At 35.0% G+C, this 22,931-nt stretch overlaps 1 protein-coding gene across 7 annotated transcripts in view; it reads right to left on the bottom strand.

The window, feature by feature from the left end:
• DNAJB14 (DnaJ heat shock protein family (Hsp40) member B14) overlaps positions 1 to 22,931 on the bottom strand; it is a 75,003-nt gene that overhangs the window by 36,034 nt on the left and 16,038 nt on the right. For 6 of the 7 annotated variants that reach the window (XM_077142703.1, XM_077142697.1, XM_077142698.1 and 3 more), the window contains one exon: positions 12,829 to 13,000. The exons of the other annotated variant lie outside the window; for it this stretch is intronic. In XM_077142703.1, coding sequence (XP_076998818.1) covers positions 12,829 to 13,000 — 172 coding nt within the window. The remainder of the gene's footprint in view (positions 1 to 12,828; positions 13,001 to 22,931) is intronic. 7 annotated transcript variants of the gene reach the window in all.

The raw sequence follows: 22,931 nt of genomic DNA, 5'->3' as shown, positions 1-22,931 counted from the left end.
TAGTTGATTATATAAACAGACTCAAAGTTAGTTGGCATAGGAAAATACTTGCTTATTCCTGAAACGAAGCATTATTTATAAATCTGTCAAAATGTCTTTTCATTTAAAGGTTTAGGGCTTCAATCAATTCCTATATTCAAATCCCCATAATTCAAATGACTACACAGTTGTTTAGAAGTGTTTTGAACTGATAAATATAATGGTGGTCAATGAATGATTTTACATTAACCATCTAATTTTTTATATGAGATAGTTTATTTTCAATGAGATAATTAAAACTTCCTCATATTAGTCCATGACACATTTTACTCAATTATTTTTCAATATATTTCAACTCAAAGACAATACACGGTTCTTAGCTTCACAAAATGTTAGCTTTATAAAGTAACAAACTTTTTTTTCAGTCTTCACTACAAGTTAGCTCTTACTTATGCAATGAATGCAGTATTATTGCATGGCTTCTCCCCATTGAGCCAAATTTGTCACTGAGCAACTTGTTTGCATAATCATGCCGAACCAACAAGACAACATGGCTTTCTTCAGAAAAATCCCCCGTGTATAGATAAAACAAAAACATACAGCATGTGTTTGTTAGTGATGTGTACCTCACTAAAGCAACATTTATGGAAGCTAACATAATAAGTGCTATATGATTTAGCAAGCAACTCATTTATATAAGACACTGAATGAAGTATTTTTAATGACTCAGGGTTTCTATTGAAGAATGTTCCAATCACATAGTTTCTAATGGAAAAAAAATTACACTTGCTTAATTAAAAAGGTTTAATAAAATTATTGACCAGAAAAATCAATGTCTAATGAAGGTATGATATTAAACTAATTCTCCTATCCAAAAAGAACTCAATTTTGTAAGAAAACAGAAGGCAACAAAAAGGAATTTCCTCAACATTTTTTTCTCCATCTGCTCAACTCTGGTCACATACAAAGTGGATCTGCACCTACTACCTTCTTTCATTCTTCCATTGTCAAATTGTCCCTTTGCTTAAAGCTGGGTCCACTGGCTTTTACAGAACCATGTGTAATTTATATACGTATAAACACACACACATGCATACATATTTATGCATAGTAATTATCAGTATATAAAGCATAAACAAATAACTGTCAGTACATACATATACATAAATAAATATAAACAAATATTATCAAAACTAAAACAGATAGCACTGTTCTTCCTTCCTTATTCCTACCACCTACTAGGCTATGCTTCTTTTCCTTTCACGACTAGCCTCGAGGGTAGAGGAAAGGAAGAAAAAATATTTAAAACTTTTCAGTTTCTGGAAATTTCTATTTTCCAGAATTTCCAATTATAGACTTTTGATGATATTTCCAAATGTACAGGTGATTCTATAGCGTTTCTTAAAAAAAAAATTATTCTAAATAAAAAATCACCTAAATACATTTAATTTTATTTTGGGTGCTTCATCTGAGAATGTTTTCCCAATATAAAGTAATTCCTACAGGGAAATGTAATTTGTTTTAGGATATACTGTACTGGAATGCCTTTCAGCACATTGCTTAACTAAAGAGTTTTCTGAAAGAAATACAAAGGCAAGTCTCTTGTCTTTGTAGCTACTTCTGACACAGTAGTACAGTTATCAATGCTAAACAGCAGCATTATTTACATTCTCAAAGTGCTATGCTACCATTCGGGCTAATCAAATAGCCTTTATATCAGCTTTAAAATGATTAAGGGATCTTTTATTTATTGTGGATCACATTCAGAAAAAACAAAACACCAATTTACCATTTAAATACATATTTTAAAAAGCAGAATATTAATGGCTTTTTAACTGATTTAAAAACTACTGCTAGGTGATAGCAAAGTCAGCTGGATAGTGGAATAAGAAGCTCCAAAATCCCATACCCACATAAAAATATTGAACAAACAGAACTAACTTTCAGAACCCTGAAAAACAGTCAAAGTTAACAGCAATTTAAGTGAATGTTGAATCAAGAAAAAGGCAACTTAAAAACAGTAGAACAGCAGCAATTTAAGTGAATGTTGAATCAAGAAAAAGGCAACTTAAAAACAGTAGAACAGCCTCACTGCATTTTTACTAGCACCTCCCCCATCCTTGCCATGGCTCAGCATGGGGACATCTTGTTTTCCCAGATCTGTCCCTAGTCCCAGGTTCTGGAGGGAGCATAATACTCCTTATTTGCAAACTGGGGTGAATAATGTTTGTTCCAACCTGTCTGGTGACAGGTTGGAGAACAGAGCCAAGGCACTCATTTCTCTCATTTGTTCCAGAACTCAATCTAGATAGACAAGTGGCTGGCGTGGCAACTAAAACACAAGAAAAAAAACAATCAAACTGCAGCTGCCTGAGCCAAATGTTACAGATAAGACATACAATATAGTATGGAATGGAAGGGGCCGCAATGAAAGGCTGCAGAGAATTTCTTTGGGGGAAATAGGGCATTCAGACTATCTATATATATGGGAGAATTTCTAAGGCCATGTCCAAGGGAAAATGCATGCTTAGAAAAGACCTAAGGGGACTTTAAGCTTTCAACTAAGGCAGTTCCTTAGGCTCAATGCAAGGCTGGCTGAATCTTAAAGGAGTACCCCAGCACAGAGCTAAACGGCAAAAAAAAAAAAAAAATAAGAGAGAGAGGTACGGTTTTCCTATTTTTGTTATTATTAGCAGTGGTGGTGTTAGGTCCAGGTGTTCCAGGAAATCTGTCATAATACAAGCTGAATACAACCTTAATGAACAGACACTTCAGTGAATAAAATGTCAAGGAAAACAGGTTTTGCACAAATAATATAGAAAAATCACTTAATAGACTACTAGAGTCTTCAACAATAATAAAATTTCTCAGCAAATCCTGGGGATGGGGTAAAATCTGATTTCCAGAGTTAACAAATCAAAATATTCAAAAGACCAGATTTCAAGAAAACCCACAAAGCATACAAAGAAAAAGGAAAAGATGAGCCATTCAAGGGAACAAAATAAAGTGTTTTAGAAATGATCACAGAAGATACCCAGACACTGGACTTAATAGACAAACACTTTAAGACACTTGCCTTGAATATGCTCAGAAAGCTAAAGGAAAACATGAATATGGATATGTGAACAAAATGAGAATTTCAGTAAAGAGATAGAAATTATAAAATGAAAACTGAACACAGATTCTGTAACTAAAAAGTTTAATAACTGAAATAAAATTCCCTGGAGGGATTTGACAGCAAATTTGAGCTGGCAGAACAAAACTTAGTGAACCTGAAGATAGGACAATTGAAATTATCCAATCTGAGGGGACAAAAGAGAAAAAAAATTTAAAAAAATGGACAGAACAAAAGGGATCTTAGAATAGCATCACACATAACATTAAATGCATGATGGGAATCCAAAAGGACAAAAGAGAAAGGGGTAGGAGAATATATGAAGAAATAATGACTGAAAATTTACCAAATTGGAAAAATGATGTCACTATACACATCCAAGAAGCTCAACAAAAAGGATAAACTCAATTAGTTTCAAATGAGACACATAATAGTCATACTGTCAAATGCCAAAGACAAAGATCTTGAAAGTAGCAAACAAGAAGCAACTTATCTCATATGAGGGATCATAAATGAGACTAAGTGTCAATTGTTCCTCAGAAATATTTCAGGTGCTGAAAGAAAAAAAAACTATCAACCAAGAATTCCATATTCAGCAAAACTGCTGCTCAAAAATAAGGGAGAATTTATTCACCACACAACAGCAGAATATACATTTTCCTCTAGGGCACCTAGATCATCCTCCAGGATTGACCACATATTAGGTCACAAAACAAGTGTGAATAAATATAAAAAGACTGACATCATAAAAAAAAAAACCTTCTCTGACCACAATGGAATGGAGCCAGAAATAAAAACAAAGGGAGAAATTTTCTGAACTGGAAAATTCAGAAGTATGTGGAAAATTAAACAACACATTCTTAAATAATCAATGGCTCAGAGAAGTAAAAGGAGCATCAAAAAAATTCTTAGAAATGAAGGAAAACAAGAATATAAGAGACCAAAATTTATGAGATTCAGCAAAGGCAGTACTGAGAGGGAAAATTATAGCTCCAAATGGTTACATTTAAAAAAGATGAAAGATCTCAAATCAATAACCTCATTTTATACCTTGAGGAATCAGTAAAAGAGGAAACTAAACCCAAAGTTAGCAAAAGGAAGAAATTAATAAAGATTAAAACACAGATAAACAGAATAGAATAAATAAACAATAACAAAAGTTGGTTCTTTGAAAACAGCAATAAAACTGATGAATTTATTGAGCTAGAATGATAAAGGAAAATAGAAAACACAAATGACTAAAATAAAAAAATGAAAGTGGGGCATTACTACTGATCTCACAGAAATAAAAAGATTATGAGAATAACATAAATGATTGTACAATATCAAATTATATAACCTAGATGAAATACCTAGACACAGAAATAAGAATTACCTAAATTGACTCAAGAAGAAATAGAAAATTTCAACAGATCAGGGGCTGAATAAATAATTAAAAACCTCCCAACAAAGAAATATCCAGGACCAGATGGCTTCACTGGTGAATTCCACCAAATATTCAAGGAAGATTTAATACCAGTCCTCTTCAAAATCTTTCAAAAAATTGAAGAGGAGGAAAACTTAACTCATTCTATAAGCCAATATTACCTTAATGTCAAAGACAGAGAAAGACATCACAAGAAAAGAAAATTAAAGATAATTTTCCCTTATGAATATATGTGTGTGTGTATATTATCTTCAATAAAAACTAACAAATCTCAAGTCACATGTAAAAGATTATACACCATAACATGTGGAACTTACCCCAGGAATGCAAGGGTGATCAACTTATAAAAATCCACCAATATATTATATCACATTAATAGAATGAAAGAAAAATAAACATGATTTCAATAAAGGGACTTGACAAAATCCAGCACTTTTTCTTGACAATATTACTCAGAAAAATAGGAACAGAAGACTTTCCTCAACATAATAAATGGTGTATATGAAAAATCTGCTGCTAACTTCATATTCAATGCTAAAATATAGGAAGCTTTCCCTTTAAGGTCAGGAATAAAACAAGGATACCCACTTTCACCACTGCTATTCAACATTATAGTGGAAATTTGGGGCAGAACAATAACGCAAGCAAAATAAATAAAAGGTATCCAGTTTGGAAAGGAAAGAGTAAAGCTAACTTATTTGCAGATTTAGAAAATCCCAAAGAATCCACAAGCAATCTATTAGAGCTAATAAACAAATTCAGCAATGTTGTAGAGGTACAAGATTGACATACAAAAATCAGTTTTGTTTCTATACATTAGAAATGAACACTTTGAACAGGTAACCAGAAAAAAAAAATTCCTGTTACAATAGTACCTATAACAATAAAATATCTAGAATAAGTTTAACCAACATGTGAAAGGCTTTTACATTGACAACAAGTAACACTGCTGAAAAAAATTAAAGAATACCTATTGTATGAAAAGAAATCCCATGTTTAAGGATTGGAAAACTTAATATTGCTAAAATGTCAATACTATACAAAACGATCTAGAGATTATTTCAATGCAATTCCGAGTAAAATTCCAAAAGCCTTTTTGCAGAAACGAAAAAGCCAATAGTCAAATTCATATGGAACTGGAAAACAGCCAAAACAGTCATGAAAAAAGAACAACAAAGTTGGAGGAATGACACTTTTGAATTTCAAAACTTAGCACAAAGCTACAGTAACAGTATGACACTGGTTTAACAGATGTATAAACAATGGAACAGAATTGCAAATCCAGAGAAAAATGCTCACATGTACAGTCAATTGATTTTTTTTAAACTTTTTTCAGCTGTTAAAATTTGCCTTTGAATCACTTTTTTTTTTATTGTATACTATAACATATATACAAAGCAAAGAAAGAAAAAAGCAATAGTTTCAAAGTACTCCAAGTAGCTATGGGAGAACTCTCAGAGTTTGTCATGGGCTACCATAATGTCATATCAGATTTTTCCTTCTAGCTGCTCCAGAACATTGGAAGGTAGAAGGAATACTGTTTTTAATCAACACATTTGCCTTTTTTTTCAATTTTGTGAAAAATAACATATACACAAAAAAGCAATACATTTCAAAGTGCAGCACAACAATTAGTTGTGGAACATGTTTCAGAGTTTGACATTGGTTATAATTCCTCAATTTTACGTTTTTACCTCTAGCTGCTCTACAATAATGGAGACTAAAAGAACTATCACTATAATGATTCAGCAATCATACCCATTTGTTAAACCCTACCTTCTCTATATAACTCCACTATCACCTTTGGTCTTTTTATCCTGCTTTTTAGAGGTATTTGGGCTACGCCCATTCTAAATTTTTCACGTTGGAAGGGGCTGTCAGTAATATGGGATAAGGAGATGAAACTAGGTGATGTTCTGAAGTGGCTGGATCCTTTGGGGTTTCAGGATTTATCTGGTCCAGGGACCCATCTGGAGATTCAGGTTTCTGAAAAATTGCCTTAGTGCATGGAACCTTTGTCGAATCTTATGTATTGCCCTAGGTGTTCTTTAGGATAGGCTGGAATGGTTTTGGTTGGGGTTTGGCAAGTTATGATAGGTAGCAATGTCTAACTGAAGCTTGCTTAAGAGGGACCTCCAGAGTAGCCTCTCAACTCTATTCGAACTCTCTCAGCCTTATTTGATACCTTATTTCTTACACTTCTTTTCCACCTTTTGGTTAGGATGGCATTGTTGATTCCATGGTGCCAGGGCCAGACTCATACCTGGGAGTCATGCCCACACCACCAGAGAGACTTTCACCCCTGGATGTCATATCCTTCGTAAGGGGAGGGAGGGCAATGATTTTACTTGCTGAAATGGGCTTAGAGGGAGGGAGGCCACATCTGAGCAACAAAAGAGGTCCTCCAGAAGTAACTCTTAGGCATACCTATAGGTAGGTTAAACTTTTCTGCTACATACATAAGATTCACAAGAGCGAGCCTCAATCGAGGACTTGGCCTACTGATTTAGGTATCCTTAATGTTGACACAGTATCAGGGGTTTCCCTGGTGGTAAAGATTAATAGCGCCATATTTCTTCTCCCTTCCCTCAAAGGACTTTGCCAATACTATTTGATTAACTGCTTAATATATTCTAGGATGTATCCAGGCACTACCTTAAGCTATACAGGATTAAAGGTCCTCATTCTTATTCTAGGCTCCCTGTGTTTCGATTATTTAAATGAGCTATCCAGATAGGTTGAGTTAGCTTATGTGCTAAGAAAATTTAGGTTCTGGACAAAATAAACCTTTCTTCCTTTAGTCTCAAAGACTAGGTGAGATTCTAAAATACAATGTCTTCCTTACCCATGTTCTGAATGACCTTGATCCCAACCTCCCAGGCTTCATTCTTATCTCTAAATACCAGGTTATACATATATAAAAGTCTCTCAAAATTCAGAAATAATAATTACCACTCTGGACTAGTGAGACTGCTATAAGAGCTTACATTATAGGCCCTGGTTTTCGTATAAGTATTTTCTAAAGGAGACCATATAATAATTGCCTCTTTTTTTGGCTTATTTTGCCTTATCCAATGTCCTACAGGTTCATTCACAATGTTTTCTGCCTCACAACTTCGTTCCTTTCTGTAGCAGCACAGTATTTGATCAGATTTATACACTATCGTTCATCAATCCACTTCACAAACAGTGCATGCTTCAGCCACCTGTATTCATTAGGCATCATGTATAATGCCCAAAGTCCACAGTCCATCAATACTCTTAATTTTCGATAATTTCACTGTTCCCAAGAGAATGATAACCAGTAAACACACCCTCACTAAATAGGAAATCTAAATCTCCCATTAACTCTTGTCCCTCTCCCCATTATTTACCCCTGGTGTTGCTGTGGTACTGCTGATGTATTCCTTTTAAACAAAGTCTATAGCATGCAATAGCAGTTTTCCCCCGTACCCTGAACTTAAACACTCTTCGTACAAGAATCATACCTTTGTAAGTAGTTCATGCAAGAAGTTATTTATATTTCTAGTGTTAATCAGTGGGACACATAGTCTATACAACGCCTTTCAATGATGTTCACTTTCAATATGGTAATATTACTTATAGACCCACTAGTGAACTGCCTTCACTTCTATCTATTCCCTTGCATTTGAGTTCAACCTAATTAGCTAACCGTTCAATGATCTCGTGTGTCTATGTATCTGTAAGTCCCCTATATTCTGTATTTTAACCTTCTGATTTTACCTTTCCATGGTCATAAAAGTGGAGTCATACAGTATCTATCCTTTTGTGTCTAGCTTATTTCATTCAGCATTAGGTCCTCAAGGCTCATCCATTTTTTCATGTGTTTTAGAATGTCATTTTGTCTTAATGCTGCATAATATTCCATCATAGGTATAGACCACATTTTGTTAATCCACTGATCTGTTGATGGGCATTTGGATTGTTTCCATCTTTTGGCAACTGTGAATAATGCTGCTATGAACATCAGTGTGCAAATATTTCTTTGTGCCACTACTTTCAGCTCTTCTGGGTATATACCAAGTAATGTTATTTTGCCAGGTCATAGGGTAAATCAATATTTAGTTTCCTATGGAATCACCAAACTATCTTCCATAGTGGCTGTACCATTATACATTCCCACCAGTACTGCATACATGTCACAATTTCTATACATCCTATCCAACTACATTCATAGTTTCCTGTTTGTTTAATAGCAGTCGTTATAATAGACGTGAGTTGGTATCTCATTGTAGTCTTGATCTGCATTACCTTATAGCTAATGAAAATGAGCATCTCTTCATGTGCTTTTGAGCCATCTGTATTTGCTCTTCAGAAAAATGCCTATTCATAACTTCAGCCCATTTTGTAATTGGGTTGTTTGTTCTTTTGTTGTTGAGTTGTATGATTTCCTTATGTATATAGGACATCAAACCTTTGTCTGATGTGTGATTTTCGAATATTTTCTCCCATTGAGTTGGCTGCCTCTTCACCTTTTTGACAAAGTGTTTTGAGGTGCAGAAGCATTTGATTTTGAGGGGTTTCCATTTATCTATTGTGTTGGTTTGAAAGGATGCAGGTACCCTAGAAAAGCCATGTTTTAATCCTAATCCCATTTTGTAAAGGCAGCCATTTCTTTTAATCCCTATTCAGTACTGTATGTTGGAAACTTTAATTAGCTTATCTCCATGCAGATGTGACTCAATTAGTGTGGGTATTAAACTTGATAGGTGGAGACATGTCTTCACCCATTCCAGGTGGGTCTTGATTGGTTTCAATGGAATTCTTTAAAAGAAGAAGCACTTTGGAAAAAGCTAGAGAATGGCAAGAGAGAAAGCCAAGAGATTCTGAAAGAGCAGAATGCTGCAGAACCACAAAGCAGAGAGTCTACCAGCTAGTGACTTTTCGAGATGAAGAAGAAAAATGCCTCCTGGGGAGATGGAATAGAAGCTAGATGATGGTACCATGTTCGCCATGTGACTTTCCACTTGAGAGAGAAATTCTGAACTTCATCAGCCTTCTTGAATCAAGGTATCTTTCCTTGGATGCCTTAGATTGGACATTCCTATAGACTTGTTTTAATTGGAACATTTTCTTGGCCTTAGAACTAGCAACTTATTAAATTCCCCTTTTTAAAAGGCATTCCATTTGTGGTATATTGCATTCTGGCACCTAGCAAACTAAAACAGATTTTGGTACCAGAATTGGGGTGTTGCTGAGGTTTGCAAATACCAAACATATGTTGGAATGGCTTTTTAAATAGATAAGGGGAAGATTTTGGATGAGTTGCAAGGAGCCTGATAGAGAAGGCCTAGAATGCTTTGAAGAGACTGTTGTAGGAATGTGAACTCTAAAGACAGTTTTGATAAGGCCTTAGATAGAAATGAGGCATGTGTTACTGCAAACTGGAAGGAAGGTGATCCTTGTTTTAAAACAGCAGATAATGTGGCAAAATTGATGTGTGGCTTTGGCTGGAAGGCAGATTTTAAAAGTCATGAACTTGGATATAAAGCAGAAGAGATCTCCAAGTTAAATGTGGAAAGTGTAGCCTGGTTTCTCCTCACAGCTTATAGTGAAATGTGACAGGAAAGAGAGAAATTGAGAACTGAACTGTTGGGTACAAAGAAACCAGAAATTGATGTTCTGGAAAATTCTGGGCTTCCAGGAAGGGAGAACCCAGAGAATACTGCCCCATGTGAAGATTTGGCCAAATGTAGAACCAGTCAGCCATTTCAGAGAAAGCCAGGATTGGACCTGGAGTTATCCAGGAAGGATTTGTGGAGACTCCTTCTGTCTGATAGGCATGATCTGAGACTACTTACATAGAAAGCCAACGAATGTTGTGGGATCTGTATAAAGAGAATCACTGCCAGTCAGGACTGAGAGGGACAGAGAAGGGACATATTGAAGGGAAAAACTTCAGAGGCAAAGTCATGGAGGTTGAGGTCTGAAGTCAAGAAGCCTCCTCGGGCCAGGAGAGTGGACCCACCCAAGCACGTGGAGATGGTGAATTTTCCCCGAAGGCAGAGGGTGGGCCTCCCACCTTGTTGCAGTGGAAGAATCATGCCACCTCAGATTCCATTGGTCAATACTTCTATCTTTGTGCCAGTACCATGCTGCTCTGAACACTGTGGCTTTACAATAAAGTTTTTTTTGTTACATCTTAATTATTTAAATAGAACATTACTTCAGTAACACAAAAATAGAGAACAGCAGCTGGAAATTTATCTGTCAATGTTCAGAGATAAAAAGGTTCACCACTCTTCATTATTCCTAGTGCCTGTCCCCCCTGTCTGTGCAAGTTTACCATTCTATGCCCATGAAAATGTCCAAACGAAGATATCAAGAAAAAGATACCTTAGCTCAAGAAGGCCAATGATGTTTGGGGTTTCTCTTTCAGTTGGAAGGACACATGGCAACGTCTGCTAGCTTTCACTCCAGGCTTCTTCAGTGGCTTCCCAGGAGCTGTTTTTATTCTTCATCTCCAAGGGTCTCTGGCTGTGTGGGCTCTGTTGGTTCTGAGCTTTTTCCAAAATGGTTCCCTTTTAAAGGGCTCTAGTAAGCAACCCCACCTTGAATGGGTAGAGACACATCTCCATGGAAACTACCTAATCAAAAGTTACCACCACAATTGGGTGGGTCACATCTCCATGGAAATAATCAAAAACATCCCATCCAGCAATATTGAATGAGGATCAAAGAATTTGGCTTTTCTGGGGTATATAACAGATTTAAACCAGCACATATCCCAAAAAACTGAAAGTAGCCACTCATATAGAGAGTTGTTCTTCGATGTTCATAGCAACATTATTCACAATAGCCCAAAGGTGGAAACAATCCAAATGACCATCGACAGAGAAAAGGATAAACAAAATATGACAGAGCCTTACAATGTATTATTATTTCGGACATAAAAAGGAATGAAGTTCTGATACATGCCATGACATGGATGAACTTTGAAAATATTTTGCTAATTGAAATAAGACAGATACAGAAGAATAAATACCATATGATTCTACTTATATGACATATCTAGAATAAGCAAATTCATAAAGACAGAAAATAGATTAGAGGTAGCCCAGCAGCTGTGGGAATGGAGAGTTATTGTTTAATGGGTATAGAGTTTCTGTTCTGAGTGATGAAAAAGTTTTGATAATGTATGGTGGTGATGGCAGCATAACATTGTAAACGTAATTAATATCTCTAAATTGTATATTTAAAAATGGCAAATTTTAGGTTATATATACGCTACCAGAATAAAAAATATAATTAAAAAAAAGAACAACTAAAAATAAGATGGGGTAATAAATCATTTTCCTCAATAAAAATACTGCCATTCCAAATGATGGAAAGTAAATAAATAATGAAATAAAAAGCAAGGATGTGAAAAACAGGAAGGGATTAAAAAGAAGAAATACAATTAAAACAGATAAGAAACAGCAAAAGAGGGAGCTTAATCTGTAACTACGTTTATCTACTCTTCACTTAAGCTTGTTCACTCTCCTTGTGAATTATCTTATTAATCACTGTTCAGAGCCTTTCATCCTAAATTTTAGTTTCTCTAGGAAAATAACATAAGAGGTATCATTTCCTTAAACTAACAGAAAACAAAATTATATTTTCACTAGTTTTTCATACTCAAAGGTTCATTTTATTTCCAGAAAATTTTTTCTTATTCACAAAATTAGAAAAGTCAGATCCCCCAAATTCAGTTTATATTTCTTCAATTCACCCAATTCTTCTGCTTTTTTAAGTGTATCATGATGTAAAACTAAAACATTAAGGCAGAATGATCAGAAAAATACTGAGAGAGAACATCATAGGGGATGGATATGTGTGTGTGTGCATGTGTGTGCTTGTGTAAATATAGCTTTGAAGAATATAAATATCAACTAACAACAACAACCCTTCATTTATAGAGAACTGAAAATACTGTTGCTATTGCCCTCAATTTTCATCTCATACATGACTATAATTCTTCCACTTTAATTTTTCATAAGATATAACCATTCTTCATTTTCTTTCAATAACTATCTAAAAACATATGTGTAAAAACTTAAAATAATTTTCCCTTTTAAAGATTATTTGGGAATAGTTTTTGTCTTACAGTTATTTTCAAAGACTGAACTTTCCCCAGAGCTGGTAAGTTACAGACTGATTTCATAAATATGAAGCATAAAACACAGATTTTCCATTCCTCAACCTCAAATATTCAACTGAATCATAATTCACACATTTTTTAGTTTTAGAACGTAAGAATTACATTAGTATCAATTAGAGTTAAAATATAAATCAAACTTATTCCTACCTGAGAACTCCATCTACTTGGTCTTTGGTGTAGCCTTTTCCACTTTCACCACTACCAGATGTGCTTTCCTTTGTACAGTTAGGCTTGCTGTGGTCACCAATACTTGACGGTTTTCGACAATGAGGGGTATTTCCAGCCGTGCTTCCATTTTTCATAATTATCTCTAATAGTGCTGCAGAAAATATACAAAAAGTATTCTGTGCCTGTTTACATCAAAGTTTATGTACAACATCTTGAGAAGAAGAAGAAACAGACAAATTAAGAACTATGTTCTCTAAAAAGATTCACAATCGATCCTTTTAGATACCAAGCATCTATTTAAGTATGTAATTGTTTACGGACCATTAATGACCATTTAGAAGTAAAATGTGAAGAAATGTAAAGTTGATATCTTTTTTGTGTGTGTGTGTTTTTTTTTTTTTTTATTAATTAACGGAAAAAAAGAAATTAACCCAACATTTAGAAATCATACCATTCTACATATGCAATCAGTAATTCTTAACATCAACACATAGATGCATGATCATCGTTTCTTAGTACATTTGCATCGGTTTAGAAGAACTAGCAACACAACCGAAAAAGATATAGAATGTTAATATAGAGAAAAAAAATAAAAGTAATAATAGTAAAAACAAAACAAAACAAAACAAAACAAAAACCTATAGCTCGGATGCAGCTTCATTCAGTGTTTTAACATGATTACTTTACAATTAGGTATTATTGTGCTGTCCATTTTTGAGTTTTTGTATCTAGTCCTGTTGCACAGTCTGTATCCCATCAGCTCCAATTACCCATTATCTTACCCTGTTTCTAACTCCTGCTGGACTCTGTTACCAATGACATATTCCAAGTTTATTCTCGAATGTCGATTCACATCATTGGGACCATACAGTATTTGTCTTTTAGTTTTTGGCTAGACTCACTCAGCATAATGTTCTCTAGGTCCATCCATGTTATTACATGCTTCATAAGTTTATCCTGTCTTAAAGCTGCATAATATTCCATCGTATGTATATACCACAGTTTGTTTAGCCACTCGTCTATTGAAAAGTTGATATCTTGACATTACTATCTTTTAATTATTTATGATAACTCTTATTTGTCATGTCTTCTCATACCTAATACCAATGAAACTGCATATATCAAAGAAAAGGAAATAGTTTTTAAAATAGTCAGCGAGATCATCTACAAATAAACAGAATTAGACTTTCTCCTTATCTCTCAACAGTATTAATGGTGGCAAGAAGGTGTTAGAAAAATATCTGTAAAATGCTCAGAAAAAATAATTTTCAACTGAATTCTGTACTATTTTTCTAGAAAGTGTGCAAAATAGAAACATTTTCAAGCAAACAAAAAGTGGGCTCAATTTACCTCTAACAAACTATCACTAAAGGGCAGTTTAACATATTTTGCAGGCTGAAGGAAAATGCCTCCAGAGAGTTAAGATGCAAGAAATAACAGTGAGTAATTACTATGGTAAATGTGTGAGTAAATCTAAACTAACACTGAGTTTACAAAATAATAATGCATATCTGGGATTGGCTTTAAAATAATCTTGTGGGAGGATAGGTAGATGAAGGCAAGAAATAAGGATAGACAGAATATATAAAATAATAATGGCCACAGACTAAAAACGGGTAAAGTGGGTGATAGGGATTGATTATACTATTCTCTCTCCTTTTGTACATACTTGCAACTTTGCATAATAGAAGCTGAAATTAAATATAAAAAATGTAGCAGAACTGAGTTCCGGGTCAAGATGGCTGCTTAACAATGTGCGCATTTTAGTTCGTCCTCCAGAACAACTGCTAAATAACCAGAAACAGTACAGAACAGCTCCTGGGGCCACGTCAGTGACCAGACACACAGCGTACCCCAGTCTGGACCAGCTGGACCGGCTGCAAGCACCCCCCAAAACCGTGAGTTCCCAAAGCTGCGGCAGCCAGCGCCCCTCCCCCACAGGCCGCTTCCCAGAGGGGAAAGGAAAGGACTTTACAAGCAGCAGTGACTGGGCACAATCAAACGCCAATTGTGGAACTAATTAACAAATTCTGACTACTAAAAATAGGCCCCCAGTTTAGGTGAACCCGATCAAAGTGGAGGTTGCTCATTTTTGCCCCGGCACCAAGGGGGCAGGACTGAGAGAAAAAGGGGGAAAAAAAAGAAGGAAACAGGTTTTTGTGGCTGTGTATCTACAAAGGCTTGACTGCCTCTGGATACAGCGGCAGGACTTTTCAGGCTGCAACTGCCCCAGGCATAGGCAGAAGTGAGCTCTTTTGGGGGCTTATCTGGAGCCTGCGCCTTCCCCAGGGGAGGGGTGAAGGCCCACCCAGGTGGAATCCCTCTATCAAGGAATTCAGACACCAGTGCTTGGTAATTTGAAGCCATTAAAACCAGCCTACAACCTCTCCTCTGTCTCCAACAAACCCCCAGCCAAAGTTAAAGGTACCGCATCATCTTATGCTGGTGGGACCTGCAGTCAGACAAGTGCCACATACTGGGCAGGATAAGAAAAACAGAGTCCAGAGACTTCACAGGAAAGTCTTTCAACCTGCTGGGTCTCATGCTCAGGGAAAACTGACGCAGGTGACTCTTTCCTCCTGATAGGAGGACAGCTTGGTCTGGGAAAATCTGGCTGGGGTCTATAATATCTAAGCAGACCCTCCTAAGTGTGTGTGTGGGAAAGGTACCACACAAGCAGGGCAAGAAACAAGAAAACAAGAACTGAAAAATTCTCCTCTGTTAAACAAACCCTAAGCTAAAGGTTCAGATAAAGCTGAACAGAATGTCAAAGAACAGATAGACAACAAATTCATCCAGCAAGAAAATCCTAGATAAAAGAAGTGAAAGCAATCTCCAGAATAAACTAATTAAGGTAATTAAATGACTAGACGCCAGCAAAAAATAACAAATCACACTAAGGAAATTGAAGATATGGCCCAGTCAAAGGAACAAACCAACAATTCAAATGACATACAGGAGCTGAAACAACTAATTCAGAATATACGAACAGACATGGAAAATCGCATCAAAAACCAAATCAATGAATTGAGGGAGGATATAAAAAAGGCAAGGAAGGAACAAAAAGAAGAAACTGAAAGTCTGAAAAAACAAATCACAGAACTTATGGGAATGAAAGACACAGTAGAAGAGATGAAAAAAACAATGGAAACCTACAATGGTAGATTTCGAGAGGCAGAACATAGGATTAATGAACCGGAGGACAGAACATCTGAAATCCAACAAGAAACAGAAACTATAGGAAAAAAAATGGAAAAATATGAGCAGGGACTCAGGGAATTGAAAGACAATATGAAGCACATGAATATACGTGTTGTGGGTGTCCCAGAAGGAGAAGAGAATGGAAAAGGAGGAGAAAAACTAATGGAGGAAATTACCACTGAAAATTTCCCAACTCTTATGAAAGACTTAAAATTACAGATCCAAGAAATACAGCATACCCCAAAGAGAATAGATCCAAATAGACATACTACAAGACATTTAATAATCAGAATGTCAGAGGTCAAAGAGAAAGAGAGGATCTTGAAAGCAGCAAGAGAAAAGCAATCCATCACATACAAGGGAAGCCCAATAAGACTATGCACAGATCTCTCAGCAGAAACCATGGAGGCGAGAAGACAGTGGGATAATATATTTAAATTATTAAAAGAGAAAAACAGCCAACCAAGAATTCTATATCCAGTAAAACTGTCCTTCAAAAATGAGGGAGAAATTAAAACATTTTCAGACAAAAAATCACTGAGAGAATTTGTGACCAAGAGACCAGCTCTGGAAGAAATACTAAAGGGAACACTAGAGACAGATACGAAGACAGAAGACAGAGGTGTGGAGAAGAGTGTAGAAAGGAAGACTATGAGTAAAGGTAAAAAAGAAGGAAAATTAGATATGACATATAAAATCCAGAAGGCAAAATAGTAGAAGAAAGTACTACCCATGCAGTAATAACACTGAATATTAATGGATTAAACCCTCCAATTAAAAGACATAGTCTGGCAGAATGGATTAAGAAACAGGACCCATCTATATGCTGTCTCTACTCAAAGGACACAAGGCCAAGGACACAAATGGACATTTACACATCAATGTTTATAGCAGTATTATTAACAATTACCAAGAGATGGAAACAGCCAAAATGTCCATCAACAGAGAGTTGACTAAACAAACTGTGACATTTACATAAGATGGAGTATTGTGCAGCTGTGGGACAGAGTGAAGTTATGAAGTATGTGACAACATGGATGGACCTTGAGGACATTATGCTGAGTGTGATTAGCCAGAAACAAAAGGGTAAGTGCTGTATGGTCTCACTGATATGAACTGACATTAGTGAATAAACTTGGAATATTTTCTTGGTAACGAGACCATCAGGAGATAGAAATAGGGTGAGATATTGGGTAATTGGAGCTGAAGGAATACAGACTGTGCAATAGGACTGAATATAAAAACTCAGAAGTGGACAGCACAATACTACCTAATTGTAATGTAATTATGTTAAAACATTGAATGAAGCTGCATGTGAGAATGATAGAGGGAGGAGGGCTTGGGACATAAATGAAATCAGAAAGAAAGATAGATGGTAAAGATTGAGATGGTATAATCTAGGAATGCCTAGAGTGTATAATAATAGTGAAATGTACAATGTACAAATTTTAAAAATGTTTTTGCATGAGGAAGAACAAAGGAATGTCATTATTGCAGGGTGCTGAAAATAGATGATAATACTTTAAAATGTCACCTTATGTGTGAGACTAAAGCAAAAAAATGTTTATTTGTTACAAAATTTATATTTTGACTAGAGCATTTCCTAATATAACTCATGTAGATAGTTTGATTGAATGTCATAAGAACTTGGAATCTCAGGTAGGACATGAGATTTTGTTGGTTTGTCCAGAGTGATGCCCTGATGAATCCCAGAGTGATTTGATCAGTGACTGGAGAAGTATTTGCAAGCCCCCTTCGGGGAATGGTGAAAGCGGGGAGAAATTCAACTTCCCCAAGTTGAATTCTTGATATTCTCACAAGCAGTGTGGACAACCAAAGCTATAGGCTGAGCCCCCAGTCTTGGGGTTTGTTCATATGAAACTTAACCCCACAAAGGATAGGTCAAGTCTACTTAAAATTTAGGCCTAAGAGTCACCCCCAAGAGAGCCTCTTTTGTTGCTCAGATGTGGCCCCTCTCTCCAGCCAACACAACAAGCAGTCTCACCACCCTCCCCCTCTCTGCGTGGGACATGACTCCCAGGGGTGTGGACCTTCCTGGCAACGTGGGACAGAGATCCTGGAATGATCTGAGACTCAGCATCAAGGGACTGAGAAAAAACCCTAGAATGAGCTGAGAATTAACATCAAGGGATTGAGAGAACCTTCTCCACCAAAGGGGAAGAGTGAAATGAGACTAAGTGTCAGTGGCTGAGAGATTCCAAACAGAGTTGAGAGGTTATCCTGGAGGTTATTCTTATGCATTAAGTAGATATCACCTTGTTGTTCAAGATGTAGTGGAGAGGCTGGAGGGAACTGCCTGAAAATGGAGAGCTGTGTTCCAGTAGCCATGTTTCTTGATGATGATTGAACAATGATATAGCTTTCACAATGAGACTCTGCGAACGTGAAAACCTTGTGTCTGATGCTCCTTTTAGCTACTATATCAGCAGAAGAGTAGAACATATGGAATAAAAATAAATAATAGGGGGAACAAATGTTAAAATAAATTTAGTTTGAAATGCTAGTGGTAAATGAAAGCGAGGGGTAAGGGGTATGGTATGTATAATCTTTTTTTTCTCTCTTATTGTTTTATTTCTTTTTCTGTTGTCTTTTTATTTCTTTTTCTAAATTGATACAAATGTTCTAAGAAATGATGAATATGCAACTATGTGATGATATTAAGAATTACCGATTGTATATGTAGAATGGAATGATCTCTTAATGTTTTGTTTGTTAATTTTTTTAATTAATAAAAAAAGTTAAAAAAAATGAGGATAATGCTATTTGCCTCGCATGCATCGCAGAGATTATATGATAGCTAATAAAATAATATGTATGAAGATTATTTGAAACCACAATTGCATTAATACAAATACACAGTTTTAAGAAAGGTAAAAAAAAAAATGTAGCAGAACTAAAATGAAACAAATAAAGAATCATCATCATGAGAGATGATTTTAACACATTTCAAAAAATCAGTAATTGACATCAGGTATATAGAAAGTATCATTAAGGATACAGATGACATAAACATCTAATTTAACAAGCTTGATCTAAGAGACATAAACACAAAATACCCCAAAATTGCTGAATATTCATTCTTTAAGCACATAAGGAATGAAAACTGACCACATTTTAGATAAACCTTAAAATTATCCCCTTTAAATCCCTAAGAATTAGTATTATACATACCACATTCTAGGAATACAGCACATTTAAGTTAGAAATAAATTATAAAAATGCAACTAGTAAATGAAACTAACACACAAAATTTTAAAAATGCAACTAGAAAGAAATCACAAATGAGTTGGAAAGGAAAAATAAATATCTAGACAACCAACAGATCAAAGAAATAATAATAGAAATTAGAGAAATATTTAGAATTAAATGAAGATGAAAGTACTGCATATCAAAATGTGTGGGTCAACAAATGGTGCTAGGACAACTGTATAACTACATGCAAAAGAATGAAGTCTGACTCCTTCCTCAAACAGATGCAAAGATTAACTCAGCATAAATCAGATGCTTACATGTAAGAGCTAAAACTATAAAACCCTTAGAAGAAAAGATAAGCTTAAGTATTTGTAACCTTGGTTTGGGCAAAACATTCTTAGATAAGACACCAAAAGTACAAGCGACACGAAAAAATAGAGTCAATTCCTCAAAATTAAACACCATCAAGAAAGGGAAAAGACAACCCACATAATGTGAGAAAATATTTGCAAAGAATATATCTGATAAGAGACATGTATCTAGAATATACAAAGAACTCTTACAACACAACAATAAAGACAAATCACTCAATTTTAAAATTCCAAAGGACATGAATAGACATTTCCCCAAAGATATGCAAATGTCCAATAAGCACATGAAAGGTTGCTCAACATCACTAGTCACTAGGAAAATGAATAGTAGAACCTACAATGAGATATCACTTAACACCCACTGGAGGTGCCTATAATTAAAAGGACTGACAAAAGCAAGCGCTGACAAGGAGGTGGAGCTAGTGGGAATATAAAATGATGTAGCTGCTTTTGAAAATAGTCTAGTAATACTTCAAAAGTTAAACACAGAGTTACCACTGGACCCAGAAATCCCACTCATAGGGGGATACCTAAGAGAAAGAAAAACACACATTTACACAAAAACTTGTACATGAATGTTCATAGTGGTATTCATAATAGCCCAACAGTGGAAACTATACAAATGTCCATCAGCTGTTGGCTATACAAAATGTGATATTTCCATACAAGGGAATATCACTGAATAAAAAAGTATAAAGTGCCGATACATGCTATAATATAGATGAACACTCATATGAAATGTTCAGAATAGACAAATTCACAGAGAAGAAAGTGGGGTAGCGGTTGCCTAGAGTGTTAAGGGAATGGAGGTAAGTGACCACTAATGTGTATGGGGTTTCTTTTTAGATGATGAAAATATTCTAAACTTAGATCAGTGATGGTTGCACAACTATGTGAATATACCAAAAACACTAAATTTTATAAAGGGGTGGATTTTATGATGTATGAATTATATCTCAATAAAGACATTAAAAAAAATACTTGTGGCCCACAGCTAAAGCAAGTAATTAAGATAAATCTGAAAAATTGATATATTCCTAAGAAAAGACTGCTTACCAAAACTGATTGGTAAATAACCCTATAACCATTGGCAAATAACCCTATAACCATTAACATAGTTAAAAATCTTTCCCATAAAATATAAAGGAACTCCAAAGCCCAGTGGATTTCTCAAAAGAAATTCAACCAATTTTCAAGGAATCTATAATCTAATCTTATACAAAGATGCAAAAATATTTAAAAAATTGCTAGCAAAGTGAATTTAACAATTTTCAGTTGGGTTCATTACAGGTAGGCAAGGCTGGTTTCATGTTAGAAATCTGATCAATGAAATTCACTACATTAAAAAACTGAAAGAGAAAAATCACCTGTGCCAGTTTGAAAGGGTTATGCACCCTAGAAAAACCATGTTTAATCCTGATCCATTTTGTGGAAGCAGTCTTTTCTTTTAATCCCTATGAAACTTGATTAGATTGTCTCCATGGAGATGTGACTCACCCAATTGTGGGTATTAACCTTTGATTAGAGGGAGATATGACTCCAGCCATTCCAAATGGGTCTTGATTAGTGTACTAGAATCCTTTAAAAGAGGAAACATTTTGGAAAGAGCATTAGAGCCAAGAGACCCATAAGAGCTCAAAGAGCCCACACAGCCAGAGACATGTGAAGATGCAGGAAATGCTTCGGCCCAGGGGAGCTCATGAAACTGGAGAGAAAGCTAGCAGACGTTGCTATGTTCACCGTGTACCTTTCCAGTTGAGAGAAAAACCCTGAACATCATTGGCCCTTCTCGAGTGAAGATAACCTCTTGTTGTTGCCTTAATTTGAATATTTTTATAGACTTGCTTTAATTTGGACATTCTCATGGCCTTAGAACTGTAAATGTGCAACTTAATAAATTTCCCCTTCTAAACACCATTCCATTTCTGGTATATCGCAATCCAGTAGCTTGCAAACTAGGGTACCACCTAAGCATCTCAGTAGATAAAGAAAAACAATTTCAATTTCCATTCAGGGAAAAAAAAGAAAAAAAAATGTTATCAAATTTTACTGAGAAAGGTCATCTACAGAAGAATCTATGTAAACATTCTATATAATATGTAATAACGAAAGTATTCCCTTTAATTCAGGAACAAGATAATGATGCCTGCTATCACCTCTTAGTATTGTACTAGAAGACCAAGATAATCAGTAAGACAAAAAAAAAAAAAATTAGTAAAAGGTGTAAGAATCAGAAAAGAAAATATATGTAAAAGATGACTGCCTAAGCAGAAAAGTCAAAAGAATCTACAATAAATAATATTAGTAAGAGTTTAATAAAGTTTGAAGATAGAAAAATCAAGGCACCATAGGCATATTATTTTCCATATACAATCAGTTAGAAAACATAATTTTAGAAAAAGTCTATATCAAATAGTAAATATGTGTGTTGCATATTTACTATATAAATAACCTAAGAATAAATCTAACAAATGCTTTGTAAACCATTTGTAGAAAAATTATTAAACTTCATTGAAAGAACTGTGTTCTTAGATATAAAAATCATTAAACGCTAATTCTCCTAAAATCTTGAGATTTAATAAAATTTAATTCATAATTCCAATGCAAAAGTCTATAAAGAGTGAAAACACAAACAACAAACTAAGACTAGTTATTTGCAATATACAAAAATAAAAAATGGTTAGTATACAGAACCTAAAAAGAACTCTTTAAAATCAATGGAAAAAGATAAGAAGTCCAACAGAACAATGTGCCAAAGACATAAAATAAATACTAAAGAAACAAAAACTGGCCAAAAACTATGAAAAAGCTGCACAATTTCATTCTTAATAAGAAAAATACAAAGTAGAGCAACAATTAGATACATTTCACAGGAGTTCTCATGCATGGCTGATAGAAACATACTGGTATAACCTCTCTAGAAAATAATACGATATAACCTAGCAAAGTTGAATATAGGCACATCCTACAAGGATTTCTAGTAAGATCCTAGAGCTACACATGTACATGTTCGCCAGAAGTTCAAGAATGATTTTGGAAAGAATGTTATAATGGCCCCAAACTGGAATCTATCCAAATACCCATTAATAATGGAATTGATAAACGTTATATAGCATAAATGAACAATCTGGTACTATACAACAGAGAAAATGAGAGAACTACGGTTACATTCACTTATATTAATGAATTTTTTTAAAAACTAACACTGAGCTAAAGAAATTAGTCACAAAAATATATATATAGGATGCTGCTATTTATATAAAGTTCATAAAGAAAGAAAAATAAACATCTGGACAG

The sequence above is a fragment of the Tamandua tetradactyla genome, chromosome 24 (genome assembly GCF_023851605.1).
Source record: "Tamandua tetradactyla isolate mTamTet1 chromosome 24, mTamTet1.pri, whole genome shotgun sequence".
NCBI classification, from domain to species: domain Eukaryota; kingdom Metazoa; phylum Chordata; class Mammalia; order Pilosa; family Myrmecophagidae; genus Tamandua; species Tamandua tetradactyla.
This window is presented reverse-complemented; position numbering and strand designations above follow the sequence as displayed.